The following is a 21,162-nucleotide window of genomic DNA, read 5'->3' as shown; positions in this document are numbered from 1 at the left end:
GCTCTTCCTCCCTGAAAGCCTTCAGGAGTTTGGGCCTATTGTGTATAAGGCTTGTCTTTAATGGCACTGCCCAAATGACAGTCCTGGCTGAGGAAGGCTGTGCAGGGGGGAAAGGAAGCCCTGGGGATGCTATGTTCAGTCTATCTACAGGACAGGCCTTTGGGCAGCAAGAATGGAAGAATAAGCCATTAAGCAAGCTGTGGACAGACGGAACAGAGTTATGTTTGACAACAATACGCTCGAAGCAGGCATTTGTCAGATTAAGACCTGAATGCAGAAAATTAAGAATTAATTGAGATCATTGAGAGTGCATGAATTGCTAACCTATGAAGACTTAGCCGATATGTTAGCACTCCAAAATCAGGAATGGGTATTGTTACTATAGTTTATTATTATTTAAATATTACAGTCCAGGTGACACAGAGATGCCAGTGAGCTATGACATCTGAAAGGAAATTGAATCTCTGTCTGGGTTCTGCTTCTTTATTCCTTGATTGACATAACCCTCCTTCAGACATGGCACCCTTCAGCCCTGTCATGGCAGATCATGCTCTATAGAAAACTGAGAAAAAATTAAGTGGGGTTTGTTTTATTATTTTGTCTTCTGGCCTGGGGGAGTGAGATTCTTGACAGAAATATTGTTTATAAAGCTCTTGTCCTATTGACAATAAAATTATTATTCTGACTAATCTCTACTGATCTGAACACAGCACTTTTGATAAGGCAAGGTTCTGTGTATATAAAAACGGTGTTAGAACTGGAATACCCAAGAGACAGAGGAGACAATAAATAGTGAAACACATTATCAGCAAAGTTCAGTTTTAAAGATATGAATCCTGAATATTGCATATTTAGAATATAGAAACAGCCTGTCAAATTAAAAACTGATAAAGGCTACTGTTCTACAAGATCCAGATAAATAATCAATTTACTGTTTAAAGCTAGCGAGGTAAATTCTGTTTCCATTTATATTAATTTCACAGTTTGTTATATCATGACACTATAATCACATGCCAGTATTATGGCTTTTCAACTGCATTTATAAAGGACATTTCATCCCAATGGGCCAACAAACCTGGGTGATACAGCCATTATGTAGTAAAATGCCATCAGAAAAATGAGAAAGTACTGTATGCCATCAGCTGAATTAAGGGGGGGGCTTCAGGTAGTTCAGATTCAAGCCAATGAAACAGACAGAAATCCCCTACTCATAAGACCAGTGCCATGGGATCTTTAATAACCTACTGGTCCACCATCAGCAGTAGTATTGTTTTCCTTAGCTGTCTCCAATTCCAGAAACGACCAGGCCCAGCTTTGATTAGCTTCTCATGTCTGACAAAATGGGGCCAAAAGACTATTCAGGCCAGAGCAGCATGTAACATAATGCACAGAACCATGAGTAACTCAGTACAGAAAACATTATTTATAAACATTACTTATATGGAGTATATTGCAGTATTGCTCATCAGTAAAGCACTGTTAATTCAAAAGACATAATGACAAATGATGGCACATAAATAAACCATGGCAAACTTTCACAAGGGCTGTCAATGTTATTAAGACAGATGCTGAAAGATTAACTGAATATACTGCAGAGGTCACAGCAGGGAGCTGCAAAGGGACAAGTAAAGGTTAATTTCACACTGGAAAGGAGGAAGAAGGAGCAGAAAGACAATCTTTGGGTTTTGAATCCTTTCTCAGTTCTGATATACAGGTAGATAAGGAAGACAGTCTACAGTAGTTGTCTAGATACCTGTATTTGTTTGAACGCACTGTAATCTCATAAATAATTAAAATAGACTTTAATAAATATAGCTAAATTTCAGTATTCTTCCAATAAAACATTTTTTGTGTCCTTTTTCATTTTGAAACAGCAGCATATGCCCATTATAATTACATGCCACTATAACTTAAAAGGTTATTTCAAATGTGATTTCAAAGGTCAGTGCATTTGCAGATGTATTTCAATACTTTTTTAACCACTTTAATATTGAAATGCATTTATATAAACTAGATTAATCAAAGGCCTTCATGAATCTAAGTAGCTTATAAAGCTACATTTCATCCTGGTTTACAGTAAATAGCACGGAGTGACCTAAGAGCTCTCATTTGTCTGAATCGCATGCCTAGTCAAGCTTCAGTTCAGGCAGAATCAAGTACAATGACATGAAAAGGATTATACAAACAGACTTTATCTATACAGACCTCAGTCTTCTTGTCATATGTTAAAATTGCCATTTAATCTAATTTTTTACATAACAAGATTAAGTAACTTAATTAGTATGCCATGTGCTACTCTTCATTGGGATTGATAGAACCAAATTCAGTGGGTTATTGTGGCAACATCATAGTAATTCTAGAATCACTGAACAAAGCATTTAGTTCATGTGCATTCTTGCAACAAAAATCTGTCACAGGCAGTATTGCACAGATGTAAATTGAAAGGCTGTGACATTATCCAGCTACTGTATTTCATCACAGATTTGTGCAGATCCAGGGCAGTGGTTAGCGCTACTGCCTTGAAGGGCTCGGGTCCAGGGTTCAATATCTGGGGTTCTATCAGTGCCAAGATTGCATGTTCTCTCAGTATTCAAGTGGGTTTCCTCTGGGTGCACTAGTCAAAAGACATGCTGGTAGCTTAATTGGCTGCTGTAAAAATTCACCCTGATGTGAGTGAATGTGTGTTTGTGCCCATGCGTGTCCTATGAAGGACTGGCGTCTCATCCAGGGTGTATTCCACCTCGTACTCAGTGCTTCCCTGAAGTGGCTCCTGGCCACCACGACCCTGAATTGTATAAGCATTTATTAAATGTGATAGTGATGGTGATTTGTGCAGATTCTCCACAGTCCAGCACAGCTTTGACAAATAGCTGTGGGAGACTATGAACTACTAAGGAGATGCAGAGGTCAAGAATGGCATTACTATGAAGTTATTCATGTTATTATGTTGTTGTACACTTACTGTACAGTATATAGTCCTAATTACTCTAATTGCTGGTTAGAATGGAATGTTACTTTTGTTCTGTGCAGACCTCATGGTACATACAGTACATACAATATCTAGATACAGGACCATGACATCTATTTTTATAGGTTATAGATTACAGTACTTCATTTTGGGATACATACAGTACAGTACACCTAAAGTGCATTGCAAAAGTACTCTCCCCTCCAGCTGTCTCATTTTGTTTAAATGGAAATGATGTATGCATTTATTTAAAGTGAGGATTTTCAATAAAAACCTGAAAGATATTTTAGTTTTTGTTATTTTATCTGATGTTTTTGCTTATAACGTCTGTTTTCCCTTAAAAGAGGTCACTTTGAGCATTCTAGTTTTAACTACAAACACTAACTTTAAAAAAAATGATACATTTGTAATTCAACAAAATGGAACATCATCAGATAGGAGTCAATACTTTTGCAAGGCACAGTGTGGTAACATTTTTGAGTATATGATGTGTGCAGTAGATGGACATACTTTCTTCAAAGATCATGATGAGGTACTGCACCTTTATTTCTGAAAAACAACCCAATGCACACTTTAAGTTTTCATTCATGTTATAATATTAATATAAGACAATAAACCATGACATTGCCACTAACAAGTGGGTCCACAATTTGCAGCAAAGCAGGCTGGGCATTTCTGCTTCATACCCCTAATGTTTACCCCTAGCTGATGTTGAACTAGCTACATCTGTGGAATTTGGTGTAAAAAAAACAACTCTTGGAGATTTACAGCATATGCAGCTGCTGCAAACCCTGTGAGGGGTGGTCAGGGCTGCTGGAGATGTTTGCAACAGATATCCTAAAACTCTTCTACTGGTGACAGGTCTGGTGATATCACTGCCTAAGTTATGTTATGAACAGGCCGTCTCTCAAAAGACTTACATAGTACAACCTGGGCAAGGTCCCAGGAAAAAATCAATCCACCACAAACCAAAGTTAATGGACACGAATGAATATCCAAATCATGAATGCATAATTTAACATGAAGATTTTTTAAAAATATTTCTACAAAATATATAACACTCAAAAGGATTTTAATACAGATCGATCAACTCACTTCAGCAGAGTTGTAGTTTTGGGCTTTCTCTCATGTGATAAAAGGATACAGGCTTTGGCTTTGTTCCAGATGCAGACAGAAATTATACAGAAGGCTCCAGAGCAGGTCAGTGTGAAAACCTGCTTATTTCTGGTGATGATGCACCTGAGCCATGATTCACACTTCTTTATGTATAATCCCTTATTCCCTGGTGGAAGAAATACTTCTTAAACACCTGCTATTGCTAACTAGCACCATTTTAAACACAACTCTCTAAAACTCCCCGACATCCCTTTCATCATATGTGATTTCTGACCTATTTATTTCAGGCCCTTCCTGTAGAGGGGTTGCTTTTATTTTGTTTTATGTTAAAAGGAGAATATTATAATATCTACGGAATAATCCAAATTAAGAAATTTAGTATTGACTACCCAAAAAAAAATATTAAAGATGTTTTTTCATTATATGGGCTTCAGGAAACTCCTGGGAATATGTTCCTAAAAGATGATAAAGGAGCAATGGAGAATGTGGTTTCCTCTTGCTGGAAATGGTGGGATGATGACTCTGTACTGTAAATCAGTTCTTAAATGGAATGTGATATGTCATGATATTCTGTGACTATATGTATTCCATCAGTTATGTTTTCCTGTACACACCTTTCTGGATTGCTTAACTACAAAATACAATGGGGACACTAAAGTATTGTACTGTTAGTCAGGGACCGAAATAATTTGAGGACTAATGTCATTCACAGACAGGTTAAAGAAACTGAATCTCTTCAGCCTTGAACAGTGAAGCTAATGGGTGATTTTCATATAAGTAACACTTTTACAGAAAAAGACAAACATATTAAACAAGCCAATGAGATTAATTAGTTTGGCTTCTGTACAGTTGGTGACAATAACACAGAATCCTGAAAGGTTTTGACAATGGTACTGACACAATGGATGACATCATTTTCAGGAATGAAACAAAGATCCAAGGACTTTTGTGAAAATTATAAGAAGATGTTATTAGGAGTTTGAAACAGCTATACAGTAGGTACACATACTGGGATTGGGACAAGCACATATATTGTGCATCAATATGTACTGTACAAATACAGATACAGCTATAGATACACACATACCTATACTGTATACAGTGACACATACTGTACAGGTCCTTAAGCAATTTTTCTTGCTGTTGCATACAATTATTCTCAGGTGAGTTTCAGAATGCACCAAACATTTTAATCATTTTACAAACAAAATGCATAGTGTAGAGTAATAAAAATGATTATTGTCTGTAAACAACAACTTGTAAAAAAAAAAGCTTTGCTAAGAAACCATTCACTATACAATGTGGCAGGGGATGGGAAATCACCACACATGACAAAATCAGGGATGTCAAGAATATGGCCTGGAGGTCCAGCTCATTAGTACCATTGTTCAGCTTGTGTGGCGATTGTTGTCCAAGCTGTGGGCCAGAATTCAATATATGTGTTGTCTGATTCCTCATAGCCCACACAATAAACAGGTGCCCTTAGTGATGGAACTGTATCAGTCATGCCCACACACTCCCTGTGGTCCTTTACCTCTATCCAATCATAGTGCACCTCTTTGATGTCACAGTTTTAGTTTGACATGGACATGTCTCCTCCAAAGTTCAGTTACTAAACCCCCTTTGGTCTTTCTTGAACATTACCTGTAGTAGTGTTTTTTATTATCTCAAAAGGAGATTTTTCAACACATAAATAAGGACTTTGTAATGATGCTGCTTAAGAAAAGAAAAGCTGAACAACACCATCTCTTCCAAACTTTGAAATAGAGGTGATTATTGTGGTGCATTTGACAGAAACATCTGTGACCAAGACAGCTCAACATGTGATGTTTCATGATCAATGGCATCTAAGATAATGTCACCATGGAACTCCAAGGCAAAGACATCATCATCAAGGGACAACAGTGTGCTGGAACGCATACCCCAGGATCGTTATATCTGTGCATTTATTTGAAGTGCATGGAAAAACAGGTGAGCAACTGCAGATCTGTTGACTGCAAATTTTAACCTACAGCAGCAAGTTTACTTACTAATATGGGCAAATAGTCCATTGAGAATTCACCAGAGAGAGATATCAATGAGAGTCCAATAGCGGTGTCCATTGTGACTATAAAGTCCAGAAGAAATGAGGAGAAATATAGAGGAGAATTGGTCATTCATCACCATGCTCTCAATAAACAAATGTCTACAGTCCTGAAAGCTTTGTTTTTCCTTGTGACCCAGTTTCTTAGAGCACCTACAAAAGAAATGCTTGTAAAGATCATGTCTTTTCAAACAATCAAGACCACATTTTGTGTGCTTCAGCAAACAAAGGTGAGAAATTCATTAGGGAATGGAATCAGTGCATATGGATGGCCAAGACACAAACTGAAAGGAATGTGAAATTTAGTGTATTGTGTAATAATGTACATATTAATGTACATCCAGGTGCGTGCTGCACATTGGTGGAGGGGAGTCCCCATTACCTGTAAAGTGCTTTGAGTGGAGTGTCCAGAAAAGTGCTATATAAGTGTAAGCAATTATTATAATTATTATTGCAAGTAAAAGCTTCAAAATCAAAGAAGAGGGGTTTGGGAGAAAGAATTTGCAATGTCTTTTGATTGATAATCCTATTACAGCGTAGGGGAGTCCATTCATTAATTTATTTGCTTTTGCAACATCTTAAGCAACAGCAAAATGGTTTGCGGACATGACTTAAAATAAGGAGGATATTGACATTAAAAATTAAAAAAAATTAAAAAGTGTACTTAAAGTATAAAATATTTTTGTAGCTGATGATTTGAACATACATGCGATAGCTCATGGAAGTGAAAGCATTGTGCTAATTAACATTTGTTTAAAAAATGTTGATCAACAGGGTGTCTAATAGGAAAGTCATATGCTAGTAGCATACTGTACAGTATGTGGTCACTGTTGGAAGCAGTATTTACTGTATATAATTAAAAGTATTTTTGTGGAATTCTGTTCCATTCGTCTCTAGAGAAACTCGCACCTCTTCACATGCCTCTGAACCCTAGATTCCATGCACCATCCTAGCTCATCACCCATTCACCAGGGCTCGAGTCTGAGAATAAGGCATCCATAGCATAGTTCACCTCTCAGGAAAGCTGTCGTTACACCAAAAACAAGAGGACACGCATTGCCCTGCAGGAATGTTGTTACAGTATGTCATGGTGAACACCAAGTCACAACAGCAGCCAGGGCGCCTTTAATGACTTCGAATCAGGGTCTGTAGTAACTAGACACTCCTACACAGGCCATCACATTTCAACTACCACATTGATTAGTCTCTTTTACCAAACATTTAAGATAAGGTAAGATCACTTTAATAGCCCTATACAATTTCTTGCATTAGGAATTTGTCTTTTCACATACCCCAAGCTTGCTCTCCATGAGACACACAGATAGGGAGAGAAGCCTGGGGGTCAGAGCACAGGGTCAGGCATTGTATAGCACCCCTGGAGCAGTTGGGGTTAAGGGCCTTGCTCAGGGGCACAACAGAGTAGGATTGTTCTGTCAGCTGTGAGATTTGAACCTGCAACCTTCCAGGCACAGGCAAAGAGCCTTAGCCACAGAGCCACCACTCTGCCCATTTAGCTAACATTCAACAGTGTGTTCTACACAAAACCTTAATTAATCACTACAAAGAATTAGATTTTATGTGCCCAATCAGTACTGACAGTAGGTGATTTTGTGCTTGTGCAACAAAGTCACTCATGTGTATCACAGTCAACCACCGATGATCAACCGATCAAAATGATGTAAAAAACTTTTAATCAATATTAAAAAATCCAGATACTTATTTGTATATACAATGACAGGTTATTTGTTATGCTTTGAACCTTACAGTGTGCTCTAAAAGACAGTTAAATCAATGAAGATGTATTGTTTATACCTAAGCCTGCAAGAATGGCTTTAAAGAAGGAAAAATTACTCCAAGGCCCCATTGGGATAAGTCAAACCACATGTACAGAGCAGTGAAAAGCATATACTGTACCGTATTTAACTCAGAAACACATACCTGTAATACAATCACATGTCTCACTTTAAAATGATGCAGAATACTAAATTTTAAGTTTTAAAAATCTTTAAAACAGTTGTTAATATAGATTTGCATTATTCTCCTTTAACAGGTACATAAAAATAAAAGGGCCTGGTTAATAGTGCGATGGGAGTTTTACCTATTTAACCAAAGTAAATTTCATGAGCATTATAATGCTTAGAAAGTAAATAAGATACAATAAAACCCTCAGTTTAATGAACTTTGGATTTAAAAGACAACATTTACTGAAGGGGAATTATGGTCAATTACTTACAGTGGGTGTTTTTTGTGTTTCATGTGTTTATGAATTTTGTACAGTATATTTACAACACATTAATATAAACAAGATAAATAACTTGCCATATTATGCTAAAAGCAGAGAAACAATTTTCATTGGTGGTGGTGATTGCAGTTGTTATAAAATAAGTCAAAAGATCCAGTAACTGTATATACTGCATATATATATTTCATATATACTAATGTATTTTTGGACTGAAAAAACATAATTTGTGATTGAATGGACACTCCTTCCCCCAATTAGTACTATAAACCAAGGGTTTACTACACTAAAATACTGTTGTGTTTCTTCAGCTGTTTACTGCTTTTGGGTTGGATTTTGCTTCTGTTACAGGAAAGTAATGTTTAATGTTTGTATTTGTATTAATCTTTTTTATTATTGTTGATTGAATTTATTTTTGAAGACATTATAGAGAACCCAGACACCAGCATTTATGAAGCAGGATTCATAAAATTATGTGAATAAGAGTTAAATATAAACTGTGCAAAACCATACGTAAAAGGAACCAATTGGTGGACCAGTATGTAGCACTCTTCCCACTGGTTCAGAGTTTCCAAACCACTGCTTTTGGATAAATACAGTAAGCATCCGTCAGTGATCCGGCAGGTAGTTTTCCGGGGATCCTTTGCGTAGCCGTGAATTCTGCGGGATGCAGAGGCAAACATTCCAAAATCGCAATCCACAGGCAAGGTCGATAGGCGAAGCTAGAGATCAGTTAACCAGAAAGAGCCGAGACAAACCTAGAAGACAATCCAAAAGACGAAATCCGAGAGACGAGATCAAAAGGGAAAAGTTAAGTCCAAAAAATGGGAAATCCAACAAGACAAAAACTTGCACTAGAAAACACTAAAGGAGGCTTTTCAATAGTGAGCATGGTTTGGTGCGTGAGGGAACTTTAACTAGTGAAGGGAGAGGGACGTGGTTGGATCATTGGTTCAGGAGTGAGAATCTGTGGAATCTGGTGCCTGTGAGAATGTGATGGGTTCAGTTAGAAATGAAATTGTGAAACAGTGGGTTTGGGAATATAATGGTGTTTGCGAGGGTGAGTGCGGGGCATGACAGCATCCAGATCAGAAATAGTTATGAGGAACCATACAGTACGTGCTGATGGAGTTGCTTTCAGACAGCAAACCAAGGTCCTAACTACTTGTCTGCTTGATACTTGCTCCTCTTGGCTTGCAAAATCTGGCATAACTACAGTTCCCCTCTAATCCAATTCATTAGGTGAAGCACTTCCTTACGTCTCCACTTGATGTGCTGTGTATTGGGCCTGGCTGGTGTAGAATTGCTGCCACACCCAAGTCAGGTGGATGCTGCCCTTCTTTGGATGAAGTGGGTCCTATAAGCGGAGCACTTTGGGATCCCTTAGGATGAAAACTTTCTATAAAAATGCAAATAAATCTAACCAAATTAGAGTTGAGTGTGGGGCTGCATCAGTGTTCAATCTAGAAAAGGAACAAATTGTGGTTGATTCATCTAAATGGAAAAGGCACCACAGCCAAACTGTAACCTTCCTTCTTCCATTATATTTTTCGGCACGGAATTATCCTCTACTTGCTCCTGTAAACATATTTAGGCTTAAGTTAAGAACTATTTGTGCCTGCTAGCCACTGAATTTCTAAATGGCTTGGAAGTGGTATATGTTATGAACCTAATTCACCATATATACTGTATATACAACAGGTTATATGCTCAAGGGAGGGAGCTTGATATACTGTATATCACATGGTATATATTCTCTAAAACAATGTTGGACTCTATCTCAACAAAAGAACTGAAGGGCTGACAGACCTCTCACAGCAAAGCTGCACTGGATATAAATGTAATAGGAAAATGCACAGTATGTTACAAAACACTATACAATATACTGTAATGTTTTATTCACTCTATACTGATCTCCACTTCACCCATAAGGCCATAGTGCCTTTTTATAGAAGGTCACTGGGTTGAAATAACAAAGCACAAGGGCAAAAATAAATTTATATACAACTGAAAACTCCCCTGTCAAATCTACCAATATCCTTTCATGCCAATAAATTCTAAAAGTCATTTTTTTCTGTCCCAATGACAGGGAAATTTCATCCATAATGCATATGCCTGCTGGACAGGAGATGGGTGTGGGACCTTCCCTCTGAAGCCTGTCAATAACACAGCCAGTGGAAGGCTGTGGAATGGGATTTCGCAATTCCTACAAAAACATTGCCGACACAAGACTAGGCACGAGACATACAAATTGTGAAACTCTACGGTGCAGGAGGGGAATGATGGGGTCTTTGTGCATCAATAGTGAAAATAAAAAAAATTAATGACATCAGACTATATAAGCACACACATGCTGCTAATAATGAATGTGTACAGTACATTAGAACACTTTACCTGTTATTAATAACACGCAATAAATAATTAGCAGAGCATCATTTGCTACCATAATGCCAGGTGATGACAGTGTTAAAAATGTCATTTATATAGTAAGACCCCAATGTAAGGTGTTTCTTGATGTCAAAGTGCAGTAACTGGGTGACTGCAGATCTTCCTTACATGGTTTATTAATTTTTTTATCGGTAACATTTAAAAGTGTTATTAAATATTAGTAATATTCACATTATTTCTATAGCAGTTCATATTGAAATAAGTCAAAATATTTTTTCAATACAGTACAAACTAGATCTGGATCTTTCTTGTTTTGCTGGCATTCTACAGAGAGCTTTTTTACTGAAAAACAAATACTGTCTGAAGATCACTGAATTGAACTGAAGATTATTGAAGTAATGGTGTAGAAGGGAGAAATAAAAACAGCAAGTGCAACAGTTTAATGTACTGTAACCAAGGTCTGCCTTTCTTGGGTACAGAAATCACCCAAAACTCACTTTTCACTTCAGAGGTAATACAAGTGACATTGCCTACCTACTTTTGAGTTTTAAAAGGCAATTTCAAGAATAGGTTTAAAGTTAAACATTTTAAACCAGAAAGTTTGCTCTGAAATGCCTTACTTTTTATGAACCAACTGCAATAACTAAACGTTTGATGCCTCATTTGTATCGCACTGCAGAAGCAAATGGAATTGAGCCATCCCTGGGTACAGTATGATAAATTCAGTCATTCTTTGTTCTTCTCTTAATGGAGCGGAAGAATCACAGTGTAAACATGCAAAACACTTTCCCTTCCACACAGTTCCCAGTTAGGTGTCCAGCTGGCTGTCAAATGGGATAACAGGAACACTGTTGCTATAGTAACTCAGCCTTCACCTAGGCCTGCTCTTATTCAAATGTCAGCAAGGCCTGTGTATCTCCCCAAAGAGAGGCTAAATAGATATTAGTTAGAAAAACATCAGAGGGAGATGTTACTAAATTACCTCTTGTGCATTAAGTACTATAGACAAAATAGGATTTGTGAGTGCCTTAAACATTTGCAAAAGCCACGAGCATCAAATACAACCGAACGCTCCATTAAAACTTTCATTTAACATACTGTTTAACTTGATCTACTTGGTTCTTCTGTCAATTGTTTTATTTAAAATTTAGTAATTAAAACATTTTACATAGTTTCCTATCCACCTTAGAACATAAGAATCTGATGTTACACACAAAGAGAGGCCAATCGCCTTAAGTTTGTGCATTAATACCAATATAATAATAACTAATACAGGAGGACACTTACTATATTATCCAATGAACTGCAGTATCTGCTTGCTGATGTTCAGCAGCTATGTTCCACTAGACAGCAATTCAGGTAAAGCAGTAAGAAACTGCTTCACCACTTAAATTAACTGGGAATGGTAGGTAGGCCAACTTGTGAACCTGTTAAGATGATGGGATTAGTAACCCTTAATCCTCTAAACTTCCATTGAGCTACAATACAAAGGAGGAGTAACTCAACTACAGTGGTGTGAAAAAGTGTTTGCCCCCTTCCTGATTTCTTATTTTTTTGCATGTTTGTCACACTGAAATGTTTCAGATCATCAAACAAATTGAAATATTAGACAAAGATAACACAAGTAAACACAAAACGCAGTTTTTAAATGAAGGTTATTATTATTAAGGGGAAAAAAAATCCAAACCTACATGGCCCTGTGTGAAAAAGTGATTGCCCCCTAAACCTAATAACTGGTTGGGCCACCGTTAGCAGCAACAACTGCAATCAAGCATTTGTGATAACTGGCAATGAGTCTTTTACAGCGCTGTGGAGGAATTTTGGCCCACTCATCTTTGTAGAATTGTTGTAATTCAGCCACATTGGAGGGTTTTCGAGCCTTAACCGCTTTTTTAAGGTCATGCCACAACATCTCAATCGGATTCAGGTCAGGACTTTGACTAGGCCACTCCAAAGTCTTCATTTTGTTTTTCTTAAGCCATTCAGAGGTGGACTTGCTGGTGTGTTTTGGTCCTGCTGTCCTGCTGCAGAACCCAAGTGCGCTTCAGCTTGAGGTCACGAACAGATGGCCGGACATTCTCCTTCAGGATTTTTTGGTAGACAGCAGAATTCATGGTTCCATTTACCACAGCAAGTCTTCCAGGTCCTGAAGCAGCAAAACAGCCCCAGACCACCACACTACCACCACCATATTTTACTGTTGGTATGATGTTCCTTTTCTGAAATGCTGTGTTACTTTTACGCCAGATGTAATGGGACACACACCTTCCAAAAAGTTCAACTTTTGTCTCGTCAGTCCACAGAGTATTTTCCCAAAAGTCTTGGGGATCATCAAGATGTTTTCTGGCAAAACTGAGACGAGCCTTTATGTTCTTTTTGCTCAGCAGTGGTTTTCGTCTTGGAACTCTGCCATGCAGGCCATTTTTGCCCAGTCTCTTTCTTATGGTGGAGTCATGAACATTGACCTTAACTGAGGCAAGTGAAGCCTGCAGTTCTTTGGATGTTGTTGTGGGTTTTTTTGTGACCTCTTGGATGAGTCGTCGCTGCGCTCTTGGGGTAATTTTGGTCGGCCGGCCACTCCTGGGAAGGTTCACCACTGTTCCATGTTTCGCCATTTGTGGCTCTCACTGTGGTTCGCTGGAATCCCAAAGCTTTAGAAATGGCTTTATAACCTTTTTCAGACTGATAAATCTCAATTTACTCTGTTTCTCATTTGTTCCTGAATTTCTTTGGATTGCAGCATGATGTCTAGCTTTTGAGGATCTTTTGGTCTACTTCACTTTGTCAGGCAGGTCCTATTTAAGTGATTTCTTGATTGAGAACAGGTGTGGCAGTAATCAGGCCTGGGTGTGGCTAGAGAAATTGAACTCAGCTTTCCAAAGATGTGATAAACCACAGTTGATTTATGTTTTAACAGGGGGGGCAATCACTTTTTCACACAGGGCCATGTAGGTTTGGATTTTTTTTTCCCTTAATAATAAAAACCTTCATTTAAAAACTGCATTTTGTGTTTACTTGTGTTATCTTTGTCTAATATTTCAATTTGTTTGATGATCTGAAACATTTCAGTGTGACAAAAATAAGAAATCAGGAAGGGGGCAAACACTTTTTCACACCACTGTACATACTTCCACAAATCTCTTATCTAACAATTTGTCCCTTTACTTCCTAACTAAAACCAGACTAGGAAAAATACTAGTAATAATTATCTTGGAGCGCCAATAAATTTCCATTTCAAACCAATGATCTTGCAAAGGTTTGTACCCTTTTCTTTTTTTAAGTGTAAAATCCAAGTCTTCAGTACACCCACGTAAGTCTCAATACAAAAACACACCACTCTGGATTGCTGCACCTTATATACACACAGACCTTAATTGACACCATCTATTATATTCTCAATTAACTCAGAGACTCCTACAATTTGCCAACAGGGAAACCTACAGGTAGTTCCAGATAGACTCCTTGGACTAAACAAAACAGATAGGAAATTTGAAGAGGAAAAGACTATGCAATGTCATTGGGCCACAATAGCCTAAATCTCTATAACTTTACCCTATACACTGTCAGAGGCCTTATATATCTTTGTAAGGTTGGTATTAATCAAAAGCACACTTCTAATGACAGCAGTTATATTACCAGCAGCAATATCACCCTGCAACTCACAACTGGCAACCCACTGTAGCAGAGCAGGTGTGAGCCTAGTCAGTACCTGGACAGGAGACCTCCTGGGAAAAACTAAGGCTGCTGCTGGAAGTGGTGGTAGTGGGGCCAGTAGGGGGCGCTCATCCTACAGTCTGTGTGGGTCCTAAAGCTGCAGAATAGTGATGGGGACATTATACTATAAAAAAGCGCCGTCCTTATGATGAGATGCAAAACCAAGGTCCCGACTCTCTGTGATCATTAAAAATCGCAGGGCGTTTTTCAAAAACAGTAGGAGTGTTACCCTGGCCAAATTTCCCATTGGTCTTTACTAATCATGGCCTCCTAATAATCTGTATCTTTGAATTGGCTCCTTCATTCTGTTCTCCCCACTGATAGCTGATGTGTGGTGAGTTTACATCATCTAGGTGGGATGCTGCACATCAGTGGTGGTGAAGGGGAGAATTATTATTATTATTGAACTTATATATAATGTCTTTTCCAGAAAATCTGAAATAAAGCTGCTCAGGTCGAATTAGCCACTCGACAAGAATCAGTTTAAGGCCTTCCAGTGTCCTAGGATAGAGCCATATTTGTGACAAACATATGAGTCAAGCCTTCAATGGCAGACACGAAAAAAAGCAGCAAAAGCAAGACATTTCACACCAGGCTTTATTAATAGAAATATATTTAGAAAGAAAGACATGGGTTACTGATTTCAAGTGGGTCTGAGTTTTTTTTCCTTGTAGAGTACATTGTGGATCAAGTCTCTGACGGCATTGGTGTCATCAGGCTCTGTTAAGACAGAGGAAGAGAAACACAGTTAGGCTCTTGAACCATCTTCAGTTGTCCATAGGGTAATGTACTGTAGGCTTTCGTTTACATACCTCTACCATGTTCCTTTAAATATGTTTAAGGTGAATTTGCAACACAGACTTGTAGATGTACTGTGAAGTGAATTTGCCATTTTTCTGAATAGTACATAACCAGCACAGCCAGTTTTTTTTCCCAGATGACATTTGTTTAAAGGAAGCATGTCACTGTAGTTCTCTCTTCCGCTCCTTCTTCCCTTACCAGTTTATTCTCCTCCAACTTTTAAAACATGCAGTTTATGGAAGATTAAATAGGACATTTCAGAACAGAATTAGAATTAGTAATTATCTCAAATTGCAATTTTAATCACCTAGATTTTGGAAATAGAGCTTAATGTTAAAAAGCTTAACGTAAATGATACTGTATGCTGGGTCCAGAACCACAGATGCAGATTTCTCCTTGTCTGGTCCTGCCTCTGTGCCTGCCAGCAAATGATTGTAGAAGCCACAGTCTGCACCCAGGGTCCTACAATGCATTTGTGCCAGACAACCTGAAACCTAGAAGCCCTCTTAAGTGTAGAATTACAGACACTCAGTCTATAAGAAGAACTAGTATTGCATTATTCATGAATAATGTCTGCATCATTTGACAGATAATTTGGCTGCAAACAATAATGATACCACAGTATATGTAACATGTTATATCTTTTCAGAAAGGTTTTTATAATGCATAATACATTTAAGTCATCTTGTAAATTTAATAACTTTTAAAGGCAAAATTAATACAATGGGCAGAACCTTTACGAACATTTGTCAGTTCCAACTTCAATTTATGCATGTACAGTACGCATGTAAATTAAAATCTTCAGAATGCCAGTAAACTTTATTAACACAGAGAATACCTTAAGCATTGCAAATAATAAAAATGTTTCAGTGATTCGTCTTGAAGAAAGACAACAATATTTTATATATTTTTCACTCTCTTCTTTATGCAATGGTTTAGTGTTTGTTATTATTGATGTTATTTTCAATGGGCTGTCTTTTGTTCCTCTTACTGTACATTTTGTATACTCACGATTGTAGAAGCAAACACACAAATAGACATCTAATTAAATTTGCTGATGACATAGCCCTGGTCAGGCTATTGAGGGACTTTACTAAATGGTGTGAACAGGAGCTGACCATTGATTTTATGAAAAATGCAACACCCCTTCAACCTCCTGTAATTAATGGTCAGTCTACAGAAATTGACAATGACTACAAGTACTTGGAACTTGGTACTATAAGTACTTGGGACTGGTCATAGGCAAAAACCTGAGCTTGGTCAAATGCTGCAACACAATTTATAAAAAAGGACAACAGAGACTCTTGTAAGCTATTACAAGATACATAGAACCATCCTAACAATTTTCTACAACTCTTTTATTGAAAGCGTCTTAACATACTGTCTCACTTGCTGGTTTGGTAACATCACTACAATTGATTGTAATAGGCTTGAAAATTAAGTATCAAATTAACTGGGGCAAATCAAATCACCTTAAATATCCTCTACAAACAGAGGGTGGCAATGAAAGTAATGTGTCTCTTACCCCCTCCACTGTGAGTTCACACTTCTCAAAGCTTGAACTGAATTGAACAGAACTGAACAAAATGGAATGGAACTGAATTGAGAAAGGAACAAAAAATAACTGCTGGACTTGTATAAACATTTAATGTTTACAGACAATGTAATATTCCTAGTTAAATACAATATAGGGAATAATCACAGAGAATACATTTTATAATTTATAAAAATATTATAATTATTTAAAATGTATTTAAAATGTTTTAGGTTTTAATACGTTTTAATAACAATAAATTATACTTCATCTTAAAAACAACATCTAATTTTTTACAATAGTCCTGTAATCCTCTGTTCAGTCCAACCATAGCTCTGGAATTTTGCCCTGTGAGCTGGGAACAGGGAAAAGACTGATGTTAAGTCTCCAAACTTAATGAGCAGCTCTGAAAATAAAAATGATTTAATAAAAATGGCACTCTTTTAACATAGAAGCTTACATGATTTAATGGATTTACTTTTTTATTCCTTATTGTTTATTGTTTATTTATTTAGGATTCAAATGCTTGTGAATCAATCGTTTAGGCAAAGATTCACAGTCTGGTCTGATTAGATTTCTAATAAAACTTTCACTAACGGTGCTGAACCTGAACCTTCATGACCTGTTGCATCCTGCTACACAGTTTTGCTGATAGGAGAGAATAAAGTAATTTCAGAACAGCATAAGCTTTTAAGTCCTTCACACATAAAGTAAAGGCACTAGAGAAAGTACAGTACAAATGTGCAAAAATGACTTAATAATTTAAACAAGTCAAGTCTATACAGGGGAAAATAATATTAAAAAAAAGCACTGCACATTGGGAAAGAGAACACAAATCCATTAACCATGTTTACATTAACAAATGATGTTAAATGGACTGAGAATGTTTCCCAGGCATAAATATGAATAGATATTTTAAACATTCTTCTGCCCAGCAGCAGATCATGCACACGGAGAATCATGCACACTAGCAGAAGCATTATGAGAACAGGATATGATGCATGGTGTGTTACTGATAAATGTATACTATTCAAGTAATGCCTTTTGATTGCCTAAAAATGATAGTTTAGTATGGATACCTGCCTACCTTCCATGGATGCTATATGTGCTGTAAGGCACTATTTAAGTAGAAGTGTTGTTGCATGTTTACCTGGGAGACACCAGTGGTCCTCGCTATCAAATCAAATCTGATTTAAGCCTCAACCAGGGAAAATCAACTAAGAATAAAATGGATTCTGTCTGCTCCCGTGTCAATGGCTCTGATACAGTTGTCGACTAGGCAGGAGAGATCAAACACAGAGAATCACTTAAATGTGACAGCAGTTGAGTGAAGTCCATCTGTGGACGAAAAAGTGGCTGAAAGTGCTGCTTCAAGGCAGGCTCACAGCTAACAGCCCTGAAATGATCAGCAGGTTGAGAGAAAAGGATTGAGAACATATGGGAAGAAAACTCCAAGAGGAGAGGCAACAGTTGGGTGAGAATGCCTCTGTAAGAGATACTGATGCCATCCTGCAGTAGGAGCAGGACAGAGAAACAAGTGAGGATAGACCATGATGCCACCACAGTCAGGAGATGGCAGCTGAGGGATGTCAATGTCTTGATGAACAAGCAGATGGGTTTCTTCCTTATGACAGAAGGACGTGTGAAGGGGTAGGTAGCAGCAGGAGAGGGAGAGAAGAGAAAAACTTTTGCTGAGAGATTGAAGGACTAAGTTACAGAAGCAGATACAGAGGGCAATCACCCAAAAGAGTTTGCAGTGGAAAAGACTACAGAAAAAGTTTGAAAAGCTGATTGTTTTCCCTTTTCCTGAAAGCCACAATAGATCCGGGAAAAGAGATGGAACAGAGAATGAGGGGGTCGTTGGGGATCTGATGTATCAAAAGAGGGAGTTGACTAAGACAAGAAAAGATTCCACCTGTCAAGTCTAAATGAAGTGGGCAGCAAAGAAGCCTGGACAAACCTGTGTAAATCCCAGTCTCATTTTATACACTCTGTAAGGATATAAGAATTTGATCTACAACCCCAGATAGGGAAACTGACAAAGCAGGTCAAAGAGAAACCAGTAAAAGAATTGTCTATATGCTCAGAAAGGCAAGCTCCCTTCAAAAGTCTTAAGATGACACATTATTGCAGAGTCTTCAGCTTCATCGATTCTACTGTAATCCCAGGTCACACAAAACTTCACAGAAATGAGGTATTGGTGGTGGGGTATTGTACGTCACAGGCCCACAATCTCTGGCTAGCACCCCCCACAAATATTTGAATTACATGTCAATGCCCATGACAGAGGAGATCTGGCATGATGCTCACTCTCCTTATGCGGGTGCAAGTGGAGATTCAAGTGCATTTTTAATACCAAATTATAAGGTTTCAAAAACAATAAACAGTTTGTAATTCAAAACTTAAAGGAGAATGCAGCTTGAAATTTATAATTGACAAATGATATTTTTAACTGTCTGCCAGAGGCAGGAATATTCCTTCCCTGCTGCCTAAACGTAATTTGGATTTTCTTTTAAATTTAATTAAATTTGAAAAAATGGGAAAATCATCCATGCAAACTATCATCTCCAGTAAAAATACTACATTAAACTTATGCTTCCTGCTTGCAACAATACTTTTAACTGAACTTCAAAGGTACAAGGCATTTCAATAAAATGTGTAATTATTAACAACCAAGCAATGGATAATTTTGATTGGATTAAAGACAATACCAGGTAATTTTATAGTGAAGTAATTCTCAATTCAAGGAAATGCAGTGACTGTGACAGATAATGGCATAGAAAATAATCAATATAAATTCATTTCTTTGGGTTGTCTCACTCAAGCATGTCACCTAATAAAATCATTTTTTTTTAATCAGTGCTGAAATAAAAGCACAAAACAAGACCGTCTTGCTCAAAAGGAGTGGGAAAATGGCTAAATAAATAAAACACACCCATAACAGAAAAGGCTTATTATTTGCTTTCAATACTCTCCAACACAAAATGGTTCACCAGCTGGTTTCCCTTGACAGCTGTAATAGGGTCATTAATTCAGGTCCTGTCACTCCTGGGCAGATTCGCCATCTGTCATGCACTGAGCAGGCAAGAAACAATGAATCCAGCATCTTCGCCCAGTTAACACCCACTGTGTGTGACCAGGGCACACACACCAACTTCCAACGGCCATGATGCCTTGGTCTAAAGGTGTTTTCATGTCTGCTGTTAATTTCAGTACTCAGGTTACAGTTTTATACACTGTTAACTGGATGTTAATCAAGGCTGAGGGGTAATGTCATTCCTGTTAGAAAGTTTATTTTGACTTTATGCGATCTCTTCCATAAAAAGAATATTTTCAGACTTAAAAATTATAATATAAAAATCAGCAGCACTGCAGCATTGGTACCCTGGGTTCAATTCTGGACCTGAGGTGCTTTTTGGTGATGTTTGTATGTTCTCCCCATATTCATGTGGTTTTCCTCCAGATGCTCCAGTTACCTCCCACAATCCAAAGACATACTGGTAGGTTATTTGGCTTTTGGAAACACTGTCCCTGGTGTGAGTGTGTGCGTGTTTGTGTCTGGCTGTGCCCCACCTTGCACCCATTGTCATTAACAGTCAAATACTTGTAAAATACTAACAAGGAAAAACTTTCCACAAACTTGATGTTGTTTGGTGTTTGACATATTCATTGGGACTGAGAACCAACAGGCACATCCTGATTTGCACTGATCATCTGTTTCCAAACAAAGAATAAAGCAAGTTATCACACATGGATTATTACAATCTTTTGCAAATGAGATAAAGATCAAGGACCCTGATTCCAAAAGCATTACTTCCCTTGAGCTGAGGTACTGTAGCTAAACACTGCCCAAAGAGCAGGACTGTCTCCTGGTAAAGGCAGATGAAGACCCAAATGATATCCATATTGGGACAAATGACACTGGCATAAACAACACTCTAAGAAAAAGAAAAATACCATAGAAAAAAACATGAAAGAGAAGGACATAATCAGTAGTTTCTTAGGAATCCTGCCTGCACCATGCCAAGAACATGAAGAACTGTAGTTTTGTTTTTGATCTTTAAACATAACACGTCTGAGTGCTGAAGAAACCTTTCTACGGCAAAGATTAATTCTAGAGACAAAGTGGATTGCACCTCAATGAGATGGGTACATCTCAGAGTTATGGAAGAGAGTTACAGGTACTAGAAGCACTTAAGATAAACAAATCTTCAGGGTCTTGTGGTACTCAACCAATCGTGCATTAGGTTAATCTATTAACAAAACAGCAACAGTCACTCATGGTAGGCTAATACTGACTGAAAAAAACAGTAAATAGT

At 37.7% G+C, this 21,162-nt stretch overlaps 1 protein-coding gene across 1 annotated transcript in view; it reads right to left on the bottom strand.

Moving 5' to 3' along the window:
* Positions 1-15,089: 15,089 nt before the first annotated feature.
* Positions 15,090-21,162, bottom strand: part of itfg2 (integrin alpha FG-GAP repeat containing 2) — a 76,884-nt gene continuing 70,811 nt past the window's right edge. Inside the window, exon 12 of the mRNA XM_088924126.1 lies at positions 15,090-15,228. Coding sequence (XP_088780252.1) covers positions 15,152-15,228 — 77 coding nt within the window. The 3' untranslated portion in view covers positions 15,090-15,151. The remainder of the gene's footprint in view (positions 15,229-21,162) is intronic.

This window comes from Atractosteus spatula, chromosome 8, assembly GCF_055471065.1.
Source record: "Atractosteus spatula isolate fAtrSpa1 chromosome 8, fAtrSpa1.hap1, whole genome shotgun sequence".
Taxonomy (NCBI): Eukaryota; Metazoa; Chordata; class Actinopteri; order Semionotiformes; family Lepisosteidae; genus Atractosteus; species Atractosteus spatula.
This window is presented reverse-complemented; position numbering and strand designations above follow the sequence as displayed.